Source organism: Salmo salar, chromosome 09, assembly GCF_965601325.2.
Source record: "Salmo salar chromosome 09, fSalSal1, whole genome shotgun sequence".
Classification (NCBI taxonomy): Eukaryota; Metazoa; Chordata; class Actinopteri; order Salmoniformes; family Salmonidae; genus Salmo; species Salmo salar.
This window is the reverse complement of record NC_138299.1, coordinates 158,576,109-158,591,989: the sequence shown is the minus strand read 5'-3', so window position 1 is coordinate 158,591,989 and position 15,881 is coordinate 158,576,109. Positions and strand designations below refer to the sequence as shown.

Genomic DNA, 15,881 nt, shown 5'->3' with positions numbered 1-15,881 from the left:
CTAGGGGTGTGTGCTTGCTCACCATAGCGCTGTGCTAGGCGTGTGTACCAAATGGCTCCCTGTCATATGGGATGCAGCCTATGATTCAACCACGGCATTGAGCCATTTGTCTACATAAGCAACATAGTGAATAAGGAGACAGTGTCTTGTAAACAGGAAACATCCCCAGGGATAACGGCTTGTTATTTGGCGCCATAAGAGTCAACAGGAATGTATTAGTTATCAGCAGCTTGTTGTGAAAGCAGAACAGAACAGAGCAGACAGCATTCAGAACCAGAAGCTAACAGAGGCCTGTGTTCTAGAACCAGAAGCTAACAACAGAGGCCTGTGTTCTAGAACCAGAATCTAACAGAGGCCTGTGTTCTAGAACCAGAATCTAACAACAGAGGCCTGTGTTCTAGAACCAGAAGCTAACAGAGGCCTGTGTTCTAGAACCAGAATCTAACAACAGTGGCCTGTGTTCTAGAACCAGAATCTAACAACAAAGGCCTGTGTTCTAGAACCAGAAGCTAACAACAGAGGCCTGTGTTCTAGAACCAGAAGCTAAATGGCTTGCTGAGCTTCACTGAGAATGAGGAGTGGGAGAGCCACTGTGACCCAGATAGCTCAGTGAGTTGATGCATGGAGGTTCTGCCTGGCTGCATCCTCATTTTCAGCCCCTTGTCCTAGTTTTGTAAAAAAAAAAAACCCTTGAAGACTCTGGCTGCCCAAACTTCATCTCTCCACTAAATCACGGGAAGTGTTACAGAGTGTGTGTGGCTTTTTGTTACTTCAAGTTGTCTGGTTTTGTTATCTTAGGTCACAAAGCCTTGTTTCACCCTTAACAGACTACAAGGTCACTGACCCCTGATTTAGAAATTAACAGGGAGGGAGACAGGCATGCCTGAAGTTCAGCAACATGCAGGCTCATGGTACATAAAAGACACACACACACACACACTCCCCCAACACCACTACTTACTTGGAGAGGGAGACACCTCCTGCTTTCCCTATGAGTTCCTCATGGTGAAGCACCGCCTCATTCCAGGGAATGTCCAGGAATTTGAGCAACGTCCTCATCCACTTCTCTGGATGGAGAACCAGCTGTTCGTAATGCACCGGCAGGCACTTGTCCGAGGCATCCAGGCACTGAGTGTACATGGTCTCTATGGCCCTGTTCCACTTGGTCAGGCAGTCTCTGTAGCTGCCCAGGTCAAAGCCAGCGATCGTCACCTTACGTGAGATCATCGAATGGACAGAGGCGCGTCCGTCCCGGATCATGAGCACGAACTTGGCGTGCGGGAAGATCTTAGCCAGGTAGGAGAGGGACTTCAGAGCGAAGGGGTCCTTGTTACAGAGGAAGTTGGCGGGCTCGCCGTGCTTCACGATGATCTCCAGGAGAAAGGCCTGCATGGCGGCGTCCAGGACCTCGTCCGTCACCCCGGCCTCGTCCAGACGCATCTTCTCCCTCCCCGACCGCGACCACATCTGTTTCATGGCCAGGATACGTGGAATAACCCTGGTCTCCTCCCCACACCGAACCTCAGGGTGAGCGTCCAGCATGGCTCTCATCAACGTTGTCCCACTCCTGGGAACCCCTCCAATGAACACTAGGGGCATGTCCTTGTTGTAGACGAATGGAGCGGAGAGGTTATGGCCCCCGGGTCTGGAGCCCCGCAGGATGGCGGAGGAGCCCAACGAACCGCCCAGGAGTACCCCTCCCGGCCCCTGAAGGCCCCCCAGAACCCCTTGGTCCCCGGGCTGGCTGCTGCGCTCCGCGATACGGTGGTGACACTCCATGGCGTGACGACCCAAGTAGAAGACTGTGACAGAGCTGATGACCAGACAGGCCACCAGCAGGTTCTGCTTCAGCTTCCCCATCATCACCATCTCAGGACCACGGAGGGGCGAGGATGGAGGTGTACCAGAGGAGGTAGTGTTGGAGTGGAGGAGGAAGAGGAGGGGAGAAGGGAAGGGGAAAGGGGGGGAGAAGCAGAGATAGTCCCTCCCTTCAAGGTTGGCAGTGGGGGGCAGAGTGTGGTGGGTGTTCCTCAGTGGTCAGCGCTCGTCGAGTGCCCAGCTCCATCAGGCCTGGGGAAGGACAGAACAGAACAAAATGTATTATTATAGAATATAATCCAGTGAGTGAATAGAGTTAGCCCTCGGAACAGTAGAACAACATTAAAAAACAGATCATGGAATCCTAAATAATTTGTACACTGCTGGAAGAAACGATGCTATTCAGGCTAGAACCAAAAAGGGTTCAATAGATCACTTCATATATGGTCCTAAAAAAAAAAGGCTGTTTAGAACTGAAAAACAGCCTTACTGTCAACATTATACTGTACTGACCCATCTCCACAGAGCACAGGCAAAACTATGAGCCGGAGCAGTACACCTTATTTTGTATCATCATATTAGTTAAATATATAAAAAGTTTGGAGAAAAAAAACCACCAAGACATTTATTATATCCAATGTAGGAATTACATTTACATTTATTAACATAAATGACAAATCCCTTCAGAGAAACGTAGGCTACAGAAGAGATTCTCGACTTTTGACCTCGGAAAAACCAGTAAAGATCACATTTCCTTTGTCTAACAAGGATACGCATCTCCTGCCAAAACCAGTACTCTGTAATAAAACAAGGTTCACTGTACAACTACGGTGTAAAAAAAAAAAAGAAAAGGCTAAGGCCGACAACATGAAATTGTCACAAAAAAAAGAAAGTTTCAGACCAATCAGTTGACAAGCTCAGAGGAATGTATTTATTTAACTAGGCAAGTCAGTTAAGAACAAGTTCTTATTTACAATGACGGCCCTACCCCAGGCCAAACCCTCTCCTAACCCAGGCAACACTGGGCCAATTGTGATCGTGAGTCCCTATGTACTCACGATCACGGCTGGTTGTGATACAGCCCGGGATCAAACCAGGGTCTGTAGTGAGCTGTTTATTTTACCCTTATTTTACCAGGCAAGTTAACTGAGAACACATTCTCATTTACTGCAACAGGAATAGCACTGAGATGCAGTGCTTTAGACCGCAGTGCCACTCTGGATCTCAGGAATGCCACATCAAGTGAAAACAAAAGAGAGAGACAAGAGACAGACAGAAGGTATTAGCTCCAGTATTCAGCACTCGGTTTAAGGCATAAGCATATAGGACTCCCCCGATGACACATTTAGAAAAACAAAAAAACTCTAAAAACAAGACCCTAAGATTATATTTAGCCCTCAGAGGGAAAACTCCCCCCCTCCATCCACTATTTTGTTCTATTTTTCAATTATTGGTCTTTTTTTACTCGTTTCCTAGTCTTCAGTTTGTTTCTTGGGTTGAGAGTGATGATCCTGGCCAGGAACAAGACGTCTAACCTTTGGGTTTCTAATTTGGCCCAGAGCAGTTACACTTTGATTTACAGAGTGGGCGGTGTGACACACCACAGCATGCAGAGCTTCCACCACATCACACTGGGTAATTGCCATGGAAAAACAACCCATGAGCACCACCATGTGAAGTTTCTAGGAGCACATAAAATTTGGTGTAAAATGAAAGCTAAGAGAAAAAATATATATATTGTAGACATCCACAAGTCTGGATCATCCTTTGGAGCAATTTCCAAACGCCTGAAGGTGCCGCGTTCATCTGTACAAACAATGGTACGCAAGTATAAACACCATGGGACCACGCAGCCGTCAAACCGCTCAGGAAGGAGACGTGTTCTGTCTCCTAGAGATGAACTTGCTTTGGTGTGAAAAGTGCAAATCAATCCCAGAACAACAGTAAAGGACCTTATGAAGATGCTGAAGGAAATGGGTACAAAAGCATCTATATCCACAGTAAAACTAGTCCTATATTGACATAACCTGAAAGGTCGCTCAGCAAGGAAGAAGCCACTGCTCCAAAACTGCCATAAAAAAAAGCCAGACTACAATTTGCAACTGCACATGGGGACAAAGATCGTACTTTTTGGAGAAATGTCCTCTGGTCTGATGGAACAAAAATATAACTTTTTGGCCATAATGACCATCGTCATGTTTGGAGGAAAAAGGGGGAGGCTTGCAAGCGTAAGATTACCATCCCAACCGTGAAGCACGGGGGTGTCAGCATCATGTTGTGGGGGTGCTTTGGTGCATGAGGGACTGGTGCTCTTCATAAAAATAGATGGCATCATGAGGCAGGAAAATTATGTGGATAGATTGAAGCAACATCTCAAGACATCAGTCAGGAAGTTAAAGCTTGGTAGCAAATGGGTCTTCCAAATGGACAATGACCCCAAGCATACTTCCAAAGTTGTGGCAAAATGGCTTAAGGACAACAACGTCAAGGTATTGGAGTGGCCATCACAAAGCCCTGACCTCAATCCTACGGAACATTTGTGGGCAGAACTGAAAAGGCGTGTGCGTGCAAGGAGGCCTACAAACCTGACTCAGTTACACAAGCTGTGTCAGGAGGAGTGGGCCAAAATTCACCCAACTTATTGTGGGAAGCTTGTGGAAGGCTACCTGAAACATTTGACCCAAGTTAAACAATTTATAAAGACAATACAACCAAATACTAATTGAGTGCATGTAAACTTCTGACCCACTGGGAATGTGATGAAAGAAGAAATAAAAGCTGAAATAAATCAAATCATTCTCTACTACTATTCTGACATTTCACATTCTTAAAATAAAGTGGTGATCCTAACTGACCTAAGACAAGGAATTTTTTACTAGGATTAAAAAAAGTCAGGAATTGTGAAAAACTGAGTGTAAATGTATTTGGCTAAGGTGTATGTGAACTTCTGACTTCAACTGTACATCCTTACTAGTCTCCAGTGGCTCCCAATAATAACCTGCACTCTTACTTCCAAAATGACCTACATTATTGTTCAATTCAATTTCACATATTTAATTGTTTCATTTAATATTTGTAATCTTTTGGTTCAACCTTAATGTCTAATGAGCATCATCAACAAGGGAACATATTAGTTGTACGCTAATAAGCTGTAGAAAGAATATATCAATTTATAAGACTTGTTGAGAAAATAAAGATTTGTTCATAAGGGCCCGAGATAAAAGTCAATATTCAGATACAGTAAGCCTCCCTTTGTTGTAGTAGGATCTCGATGTTACTTCCTATCCTTTGTAGAGCAACATGCTCAAAGCCTGTGTATCTGAGGGAGGTGATTGGATGGTTAGCTTCAACAAAGTGAGCTGCTACTGGATAGTCAATGTTCTTACACCTGATTGAGCTGCAGGTGTTCAGCTATTGCGTTGTTTTAATCGTCTTTCGTTTGTCCTACGTAGCCTTTTCCACATGAACAGTTGATGAGATAGATTACTCCCTTGGTCTTGCATGAGATGATGCCCCTAACAGGGATTTTTCTACCTGTATGTGGGTGTCTGAAGAAAGACGTTTTTAATAGTGCTATTGCACTGTGCGCATGAGCCACATTTTGTAGTTCCCATTTGGAATAGGTGTCAAGAGTGTCTAAGGGGGCTCGGGGGGAAGGTCAGATCTCACCAAGCTCTCCAATATTACGACCACGCTTATAGACCACCAGTGGGGGTTCCTTGAAAAAGGTGTGCGATTTTTTGGGGGGGTTTGATTGCAGAATATGCCAGTGCTTTTTCAGGATTGCTTTCATTTTCTCCGAACCCTTGGTGTACTTAGTGCAAAAAGACTGTTGCATTGTTTTTCTTCTTTGGTTGAGTTTTTAGTAATTCCTCTCTTGGTTTTTGAGATATTGTCCATCATTGCAGCATCAAGAGTTTTGTCCTTGTAGCCTCTCATTTTGAATTTCTGTCATTTTTTTTTTAGCATTGCTGTCAAAATGTGACTGGTGGCCACAGACTCTTTTAACCCTGCATAACTGGCTATATGGTAGACCATTCCTGAGGGGAAGGGGATGCATACTATTCTCACGTATTGTGGTCTGTGGGCTTTGTGTATAAGTCTGTGTGTAATGCATCCTTCTCTTTGATGAGCCATAAGTCTCATCAGTCTGCATGGTGAATTTGAGGTATTCAGAGCTCTCGTTTAGTAGAGTTTGGAATTAATTTCATTCCTGCTGACTTCCTTCCCAGAGCACAAAGACATCATCAATGTATCTCTTCCATAGGAGGATTTTAGAAAGTTAGGGGTGTGTCTCTCTTTTGTAAAGGAGTGCTTCCTCAAATTGACCCACATACAGGTTTGCATATTTGGGGGGGGCCATGGCTACACCCCGAAGGAAAAAGGAAAAAGTCTGACTCAAAGACAAAGTAGTTATGGGATAATACCAGTTCAGTAAGTTGTAAGATGCGATCATTGGATGGAGTAAGGGTAGAGTCTCTCTGCTGAAGGAAGTGTTGTAGCGCCTGCAAGCCTCCAGTGTGTGGGATGTTAGTGTATAAGCTCTCCACATCAAAAGTGGCCAGCAGAGCACCATCTGGTATCCTTCCTAAGCCCTCTATCAATGAGATCATGTGACTAGTGTCTTTGCCATAAAGATGGGAGATTCTCAACCATCGGTTTAAAATGTGGTAATCCACAAATTTAGAAGTCAGAGTCGATTTGTTGATTCAATGGGTCTAGCTGGAGGAGGAGACTCTTGTTTGTGTACTTTAGCGACTGTATAGAAAGTTGGTATCTTAGGAAATTTCACACATAGAAATTCAACTTCTTTTTTGGTGATTTGTCCTGATTTCAAAAAAACGTTCCACTGTGGATGAGATATTATGCTGTAATTCTAGGGTAAGGTCACAATTCAGTTTGCTAGATAGAAGTCACCTTTAGATAGTTGTCAGCAACATTCATTCACAGTCACATTTGTTTTGTTTACAAATTCCTCCTCCTTTGTCACATTTTTTTTTAATGATAATGGAAGGATCTGACTTGAAGTCCTTATTAAGAGCCGTTCTCTCATCTCTACTCAGGTTGTCTTTCAGTAGGTCACCTACATCATTTTCAACAATCCTACAGAAAGTTTCTATGGACGCATTGCGTTTGGGAGGAAGTACAAATTAACTTTTTGCTCTAAAATGTGGTTCTCAAGGAGTTCTCAGGTACGTCAGCTGGGTTAATAGGCTCCATCTCCTCCTTCACTCACGGTAGGACAGGTAAGTCTATTGATTAGCGTGGTAGACCTATGTATACATCTCACTGAGGATGACATTTCAAGTGGAGTCATTTAAAAGTTTCACTCTTATCAAATAACTCACGCAATCTCAGATTACGGAAAAGAAACTTGACTAGATCTGGACATCAGTCATTAATGTATTCAGTACAAACCCCTTATTGAGAACACCGAGGTGAGCTGATGTCAGGGTCTGTCTTGATAAGTTGAAGACATTTAGCTCCTGTTGGACTGAGGGCCCGTCCTGAGTCTCAATTGGAAGGAGTCGCGGGGTGGTAGTGGATTTCTTTTTCCCCCGATGTATGCGCCGAACCCCTTTACAGTGGGGGAAAAAAGTATTTGATCCCCTGCTGATTTTGTACGTTTGCCCACTGACAAAGAAAGGATCAGTCTATAATTTTAATGGTAGGTTTATTTGAACAGTGAGAGACAGAATAACAAGAAAAATATCCAGAAAAACGCATGTCAAAAATGTTATAAATTGATTTGCATTTTAAATGAGGGAAATAAGTATTTGACCCCCTCTCAATCAGAAAGATTTCTGGCTCCCAGTTGTCTTTTATACAGGTAACGAGCTGAGATTAGCAGCACACTCTTAAAGGGAGTGCTCCTAACCGCAGCTTGTTACCTGTAAAAAAATACACCTGTCCACAGAAGCAATCAATCAGATTCCAAACTCTCCACCATGGCCAAGACCAAAGAGCTCTCCAAGGATGTCAGGGACAAGATTGTAGACCTACACAAGGCTGGAATGGGCTACAAGACCATCGCCAAGCAGCTTGGTGAGAAGGTGAGAACATTTGGTGCGATTATTCGCAAATGGAAGAAACACAAAAGAACTGTCAATCTCCCTCGGCCTGGGGCTCCATGCAAGATCTCACCTCGTGGAGTTGCAATGATCATGAGAACGGTGAGGAATCAGCCCAGAACTACACGGGAGGACATTGTCAATGATCTCAAGGCCATAGTCACCAAGAAAACAATTGGTAACACACTACGCCGTGAAGCACTGAAATCCTGCAGCGCCCGCAAGGTCCCCCTGCTCAAGAATACATATACAGGCCCGTCTGAAGTCTTCCAATGAACATCTGAATGACTCAGAGGACAACTGGTGAAAGTGTTGTGGTCAGATGAGACCAAAACGGAGCTCTTTGACATCAACTCAACTTGCTGTGTTTGGAGGAGGAGGAATGCTGCCTATGACCCCAAGAACACCATCTCTACCGTCAAACATGGGGGTGGAAACATTATGCTTTGGGGGTGTTTTTCTGCTAAGGGGACAGGACAACTTCACCGCATCAAAGGGATGATAGACGGGGCCATGTACCGTCAAATCTTGGGTGAAAACCTCCTTCCCTCAGCCAGGGCATTGAAAATGGGTCGTGGATGGGTATTCCAGCATGACAATGACCCAAAGCACACGGCCAAGGCAACAACGGAGTGGCTCAGTTAGATTAAACAACTCCTTTGTAAGATAAATGTTTTAAAATCAAACATGTATGGAAACAGGTGAATTAACACTCATCAGTTAGCAGGCTCAAGCAAACTAAAACCCACATGGTAGCAAAAACTAACTAGCAGAAATTGTTAACAAGTTAGAAATTATTTAAAACTCACTTTGCTGTAGGCTACTATTTACTAGTTAACAAAAATCATGTATGTCATAAAATATATTCACCCCACCCAGTATTGTAATCAAATCTTACCAGAAAGCATGTAGTCCTTGGCTCAGACAGTGTAGTAGTGTGGGCTCAATAGCATCTCGTTAGTGTACCAGATCTTGAGAATCAGCTGTACATATGATGGAAGAATGTACTCTGCATGCAGAGGGTTGCAATTCCATTGAATTGGGGATAGGTTAACCAAAATATGCCACAAGACCTAGAATTGCCTTAAGTGTATCCCACAAAAAAGGTTCACTGTTATAAGCTAACTTTTTTGATGAATTTAAGCAAAATTCACAGGCTTAACTTCCCATGGAATATTTACAGAAATTTAACCGGAAAGTTTCCGTCCCTTTGCAACCCTAGCTCTGACGCTGCTCAACAAGGCATCATTCATCTGCTCTGACCACTGACTGATGCCGCTCAACAAGCCTGAGCAGAGAATGTAAATGAAAACCACCCACGCATGGTGACGCACAGTAACACCAGTCACAATGCACACCTTATGAAACAGTACTGGATGCTCACGAGCACCAAAAACACACGTTATCTGTGATGCGGATGCACATTAACATAATTGAAAAGAGCACAAACAAACACACACACAGAATGCTCTCATCCTTCTCTGTTGTATTTGAACAGGTCCCTGTACTGCTTATCCACTGGTACAGTATTCACCGCGTTTTTTTCACATTGTTTTGTTACAAAGTGGGATTAAAATGCATATAATTAATTTTTTATCTACACCAAATACATCATGTCAAAATGAAAAAAGGGGTGCTTGCTTAGGCCCCGCCTGTACTCCCTGTTCATCCACGACTGCGTGGCCAAGAACGACCCCAACACCATCATTACGTTTTCTGACGACACAACACACACACACACAAAAGCAATTATTACAGCGGTTCAGGTGGGCCTTCACGCTACAGGCTAAGCTCCATATTAGAGAAGTCCTTATTACGGACCTGTGCCTCTGCATCGTACAGATAGTGTGTGGCAGCTAGCAACAACTGATAAGATGGAGGGAAAAGACAAAGAGAGGAAAAAGCACCAAGGTCTTCTCCTCCACAGACAGACTAGATGTGCTATGTTTAGAAAGAGAAAAACGCAGGCTCACGTCAGAAGTCTTTGCCCTTTGTCTTGAGCGGCTGCGGTGGGCTTCTGTCTGACCACGGTGGAACATGAAGATTCCCAACTACCGTAATTTCCGGACTATAAGACGCAACTTTTTTCCCCAGGCTTTGAACCTCGCGGCTTAAACAATGACGCGGCTAATATATGGATTTTTCCCGCTTTCAAATTTTTTTTCTCAAAAAAAAAAAAACACATTCTGTGAAGTGCTCAGTTTTTTGGCGGCATGAAGCTTTCATTAGACCAATGAAATTGCCGAACGGGTTAAGGTCAAACAACTTTTTTGTTTACTGTTTAGATTAAATCGAGCGCTCTCAAACTTCCCATCATTCTGATTACGGTAGTCATTTTGTCACCCTGATTCCTGGGGGTACAACAAAGTATTTGCAGCCACTCGACATCAGTGTAAATCGTGCATTTAAGGTGGTGCTCCGTGTTCAGCGGGAGGCTGAACACGGAGAAATCCTTCACTAAAACGGGCCGCATGCGAAGACCAACTTATGGTCAAGTCTGCCAGTAGGTCCTGACAGCGTGGAGCATTGTCAAAAAATCCACTATCATCAACGGGTTTCGAATGGCTAGACTGCTGCATGTTGAAGAGGTCTCAGCGGGGGATTTGCCTCCGGATGAAAGTGACGAGAGCGACAATGAAAATGATCCAATATCGGATGAAGCAATTCTGAGGCTATTCAACTCCGACACCGAAGGAGAGGACTTCAGTGGTTTCAGTGCCCAGGAGGAGGAAGATAGTGACCAATGACTTTCTTGGTAGGCTACTGTTTACTGCAATTTTTTTATTTTTGTTACAAGCCGTGTTTCGTTAAAGCCTATTTATTTTTGTTACAAGCCGTGTTTCATTAAAGCCTATTTATTTTTTGTTACAAGCCGTGTTTCGTTAAAGCCTATTTATTTTTGTTACAAGCCGTGTTTCATTAAAGCCTGTGTAAAGTTAATTTGTTTCAATGTACCGGTAGGCACCTGCGGCTTATAGACATGTGCGGCTTATTTATGTTCAAAATAATACTTTTTTTTTCAATTCAGTGGGTGCGGCTTATATTCAGGTGCGCTTAATAGTCCGGAAATTACGGTACATACAGCCTCTCAGAAAAACACCTACATTCCCTATCATAACCATTCAACCCCCTTGGATTTCTACACATTTTATTGTGTTAAAGTGGGATTCAAATGGATGTCCATTTTTGTCAACAATCTTTAAAAAAAAAAATAATTTAAAAAATACTCTACTTTGACATTTACAAAGAAAAATAATAATAAAAAAAAGATGAACAATAAAAAAAAACGAAAAAAAAAAAAAAAAAAAGAAACTATACCTTGTTTAGATAAGTATTCACCAGAGTCAATACATGTTAGAGTCACCTTTGGCAGCTATTACAGCTGTGAGTCTTATTAGGTCAGACTATTACAGCTGTGAGTCTTATTAGGTCAGACTATTACAGCTGTGAGTCTTATTAGGTCAGACTATTACAGCTTTCCACACCTGGATTGTACATTATTTGTCCTTTATTCTTTTCAACATTGTTCAAGCTCTGTCAAGATGTTGGGGGATCATGGCTAGACAGCCATTCTTTAAGTCAAAATTGTAACTTGGCCACTCAGGAACATTCACTGTCTTCTTGGTTAGTAACATAAGTGTAGATTTCCTGCTGAAAGGTGAATTCATCTCCCAGTGTCTGGTGGAAAGCAGACAATCAGGTTAACCTCTTAGAATTTTGCCTGTCCTTACCTCCATTCTGATTAGCTGTATCCTGAAAAAAAAACTCCCCAGTGCTTGCCAATGTCAAGCACACCCTTTTCCTGGAGTCCGTGATCAGCTCCTTTGTCTTGCTCACGTTGAGGTAGAGGTTGTCATGGCGCCACACTGCCAGTTCTCTGACCTGCTCCTTGTATAGGCTGTCTCATCGTTGTCGGTGATCAGTAACCACTGTTGTGTCATCAGAAAACGTAAATGATGGTGTTGGAGTCGTCTTTGGCCACGCAGTCGTGGATGAACAGGGAGTGCAGGAAGGGCCTAAGCAAGCACCCCTTTTTTCATTTTGACATGATGTATTTGGTGTAGATAAAAATAAATTATATGCATTTTAATCCCACTTTGTAACAAAACAATGTGAAAAAAACAGGGGGGTGAATACTGTACCAGTTGATAAGCAGTACAAGGACCTGTTCAAATACTACAGTAATGCATCCTTCCTTCCTTCCTTCCTTCAAGTTGAATTGGTGTAATTAACACTAGAACTGCTAGGCTTCCAGGGACCCGCCCCCCTTTAAGCTAATGAGATTATTTTATTTAAAATAACAATAAAATGTTTCACTAGTTTATGTTACTGTAGGCCATATGTAAAAACCTAGAAACATTAAAGTGTTCAATACATTTTTTTTTTGTGGAGTGCCTTTGGAACACGGTAACAAATAATTGTAAGAACGACAAAATAAAAAAAATAAAAACAAGACACAAGGTCAGGAAAACGTCCAGTCAAATGATGAAAACATCAGTAGCATAAACACATACATACATACATACATACATACATATATATATATATATATAGTGAAATTCAGCACAAAAGCAATAATCTCATAACAATGAAATTAAGTGTCGATATGATAGCAGTCAAAAAGTTGATCATTTATACGCAAGATACCATGTCAAAAGTTTTAGAACACCTACTCAAGGGTTTTTCCTTTATTTTTACTATTTTCTACGTTGTAGAATAATAGTGAAGACATCAAAACTATGAAATAACACATATGGAATCATGTAGTAACCAAAAAAAAGTTACATCAAAATATATTTTATATTTGAAATTCTTCAAAATATTCACCCTTTGCCTTGATGACTTCTTTGCACACTCTTGAAATTCTCTCAACCAGCTTCATGAGGTAGTCACCTGGAATGCATTTCAATTAAACAGATGTGCCTTGTTAAGTCCGTATTCTGACAAGAACAGCTCAAATAAGCAAAGAGAAACGAGAGTCCATCGTTATATTAAGACACGAAGGTCAGTCAATACGTAAAATTAAGGACTTTTAAAGTGCAATTGCAAAAACCATCAAGCGCTATGATGAAACTAGCTCTCATGAGGACCGCCACAGGAACGGAAGACCTAGAGTTACCTCTGCTGCAGAGGATAAGTTCATTAGAGTTACCAGCCTCAGAAATTGCAGCCCAAATAAATGCTTCACAGAGTTCATCAGACACATCTCAACATCAACTGTTCAGAGGAAACTGTGTGAATCAGGCCTTCGTGGTTGAATTGCTGCAAAGAAACCACTACTAAAAGGACACCAATAAGAAGAAGAGACTTGCTTGGGCCAAGAAACACGAGCAATGGACAGACTGGTGGCACACGTAGCCTAGATATCAATGCATACACACAAACTATCTAGGTCCAATAGGGAAGAGGCATTGCTTTATCTGTTTGTTTTAAACCAGGTTTGCTGTTCATTTGAGCAATATGAGATGGAAGGAAGTTCCATGCAATAATAGCTCTATATAATACTTTACCTTTTCTTGAATTTATTCTGGATTTGGGGACATTGAAAAGACCCCTGGTGGCATGTCTGGTGGGGTAAGCGTGTGTGTCAGAGCTGTATGTAAGTTGACTATGCAAACAATTTGGGATTTTCAACACATTGTTTCTTATAAAAAGAAGTAGTGATGCAGTCAGTCTCTCCTCAACTCTTAGACAAGAGAGACCGGCATGAATAGTATTAATATCAGCCCTCTGATTACAATGAAGAGCAAAACGATCCGCTCAGTTCTGGGCCAGCTGCAGCTTAACTAGGTCTTTCTTTGCAGCACTGGACCACACGACTGGACAATAATCAAGATTAGACAAAACTAGAGCCTGCAAAACTTGCTTTTTGGGGTGTGGTGTCAAAAAGGCAGAGCATCTCTTTATTACGGCTAGACCTCTCCCCATCTTTACAACCATTGAATCTATATGTTTTGACCATGACAGTTTACAATCTAAGGTAACGCCAAGTAATTTAGTCTCCTCAACTTGTTCAACAGCCACATTACCAAATTCAGCTGAGGTCTAGCACTTAAGGAATGATTTGTACCAAATACAATGCTCTTAGTTTTAGAAATGTTCAGGACCAGTTTATTACAGGCCACCCATTCCAAAACAGACTGCAACTCTTTGTTAAGGGTTTCAGTGACTTCATTAGCTGTGGTTGCTGATGCGTATATGGTTGAATCATCAGCATACATGGACACACATGCTATGTTTAATGCCAGTGGTTGCAGGTCATTGGTAAAAATAGAAAAGAGTAGAGGGCCTAGAGAGCTGCCCTGCGGTACACCACACTTTACATGTTTGACATTAGAGATGCTTCCATTATAGAAAACCCTTGTAGTTCTATTAGATAGATAGCTCTCGACATGGCAGAGGTTGAAAAGACAAAGCACTTAGGTGTTTTTCAACAACAGGCTTTGGTCAATAAGTCTTCTTTATTTCATAGTTTTGATGTCTTCACTATTATTCTACAATGTAGAAAATAGTAAAAATAAAGAAAAACCCTTGAAGGAGTAGGTGTTCTAAAACTTTTGACCGGTACTGTATGTATGTATGTATGTATGTATGTATGTATGTATGTATGTATGTATGTATGTAAAGTGTCGATATGACAACAGTCAGAAGGCAAATTTGTTTCTTTTTCATCAAAATGGAGGCAACGAACGATCTCTGAAGCGATCCTGTGACATGGTTTCTCCAAAGAAAAGTATCCCATACAGGTCTGATCAGAACCTCTCCATATACACACCATCTCCACCGACAGGAGTGAAATTAACGCTTCCAGCTCATCAGACAGACAGATCACAGGCCGTGTCTCCTTGTGCCGTGTGTACCTTGAGCCACAGTACAGTCCCTGCATGCTGTAGCATGTCCATGTCACATAAACAACATCAAATTATTTATTTTTTAGGGTTAGGTATAGTTTTAGGGTTAGGTTGAGGGATAAGGTTAGATTGAAGGAAAATAGGATTTGGGATGGGAATCAATTCCTTGGTCCCCACAAGGATAGCAATACAAAACTGTGTGTGTGTGTGTGCCTGCGTGTGGGGTAGTTAGCACTGAGGAGCCAAGTGGTTGCAGTACATCTCAGCAAACTCCCTCTAATGACCGATGTAAACAGATGAACAACTCTAGTAGTAACCTACATCTATTGAGACAAAACACTTGGATATCAAGTCTCAAACAAACAGTCTTTGGTCTCTCAACACGGCAGGAGGAGGCCGACGTCTCAACACGGCAGGAGGAGGGCCGACGTCTCAACACGGCAGGAGGAGGGCCGACGTCTCAACACGGCAGTAGGAGGAGGGCCGACGTCTCAACACGGCAGTAGGAGGAGGGCCGACGTCTCAACACGGCAGTAGGAGGAGGGCCGACGTCTCAACACGGCAGTAGGAGGAGGGCCGACGTCTCAACACGGCAGGAGGAGGGCCGACGTCTCTCAACACGGCAGGAGGAGGGCCGACGTCTCTCAACACGGCAGGAGGAGGGCCGACGTCTCTCAACACGGCAGGAGGAGGGCCGACGTCTCTCAACACGGCAGGAGGAGGGCCGACGTCTCTCAACACGGCAGGAGGAGGGCCGACGTCTCTCAACACGGCAGGAGGAGGCCGACGTCTCTCAACACGGCAGGAGGAGGCCGACGTCTCTCAACACGGCAGGAGGAGGCCGACGTCTCTCAACACGGCAGGAGGAGGCCGACGTCTCTCAACACGGCAGGAGGAGGCCGACGTCTCTCAACACGGCAGGAGGAGGCCGACGTCTCTCAACACGGCAGGAGGAGGCCGACGTCTCTCAACACGGCAGGAGGAGGCCGACGTCTCTCAACACGGCAGGAGGAGGCCGACGTCTCTCAACACGGCAGGAGGAGGCCGACGTCTCTCAACACGGCAGGAGGAGGCCGACGTCTCTCAACACGGCAGGAGGAGGCCGACGTCTCTCAACACGGCAGGAGGAGGCCGACGTCTC

General features: G+C 43.4%; 1 protein-coding gene across 3 annotated transcripts in view; it reads right to left on the bottom strand.

Moving 5' to 3' along the window:
* Positions 1 to 15,881, bottom strand: part of LOC106613355 (protein-tyrosine sulfotransferase 1) — a 99,994-nt gene that overhangs the window by 59,904 nt on the left and 24,209 nt on the right. For all 3 annotated transcript variants that reach the window (XM_045724861.2, XM_045724863.2, XM_045724862.2), the window contains exon 2: positions 962 to 2,070. In XM_045724861.2, coding sequence (XP_045580817.1) covers positions 962 to 1,869 — 908 coding nt within the window. In that variant the 5' untranslated portion in view covers positions 1,870 to 2,070. The remainder of the gene's footprint in view (positions 1 to 961; positions 2,071 to 15,881) is intronic.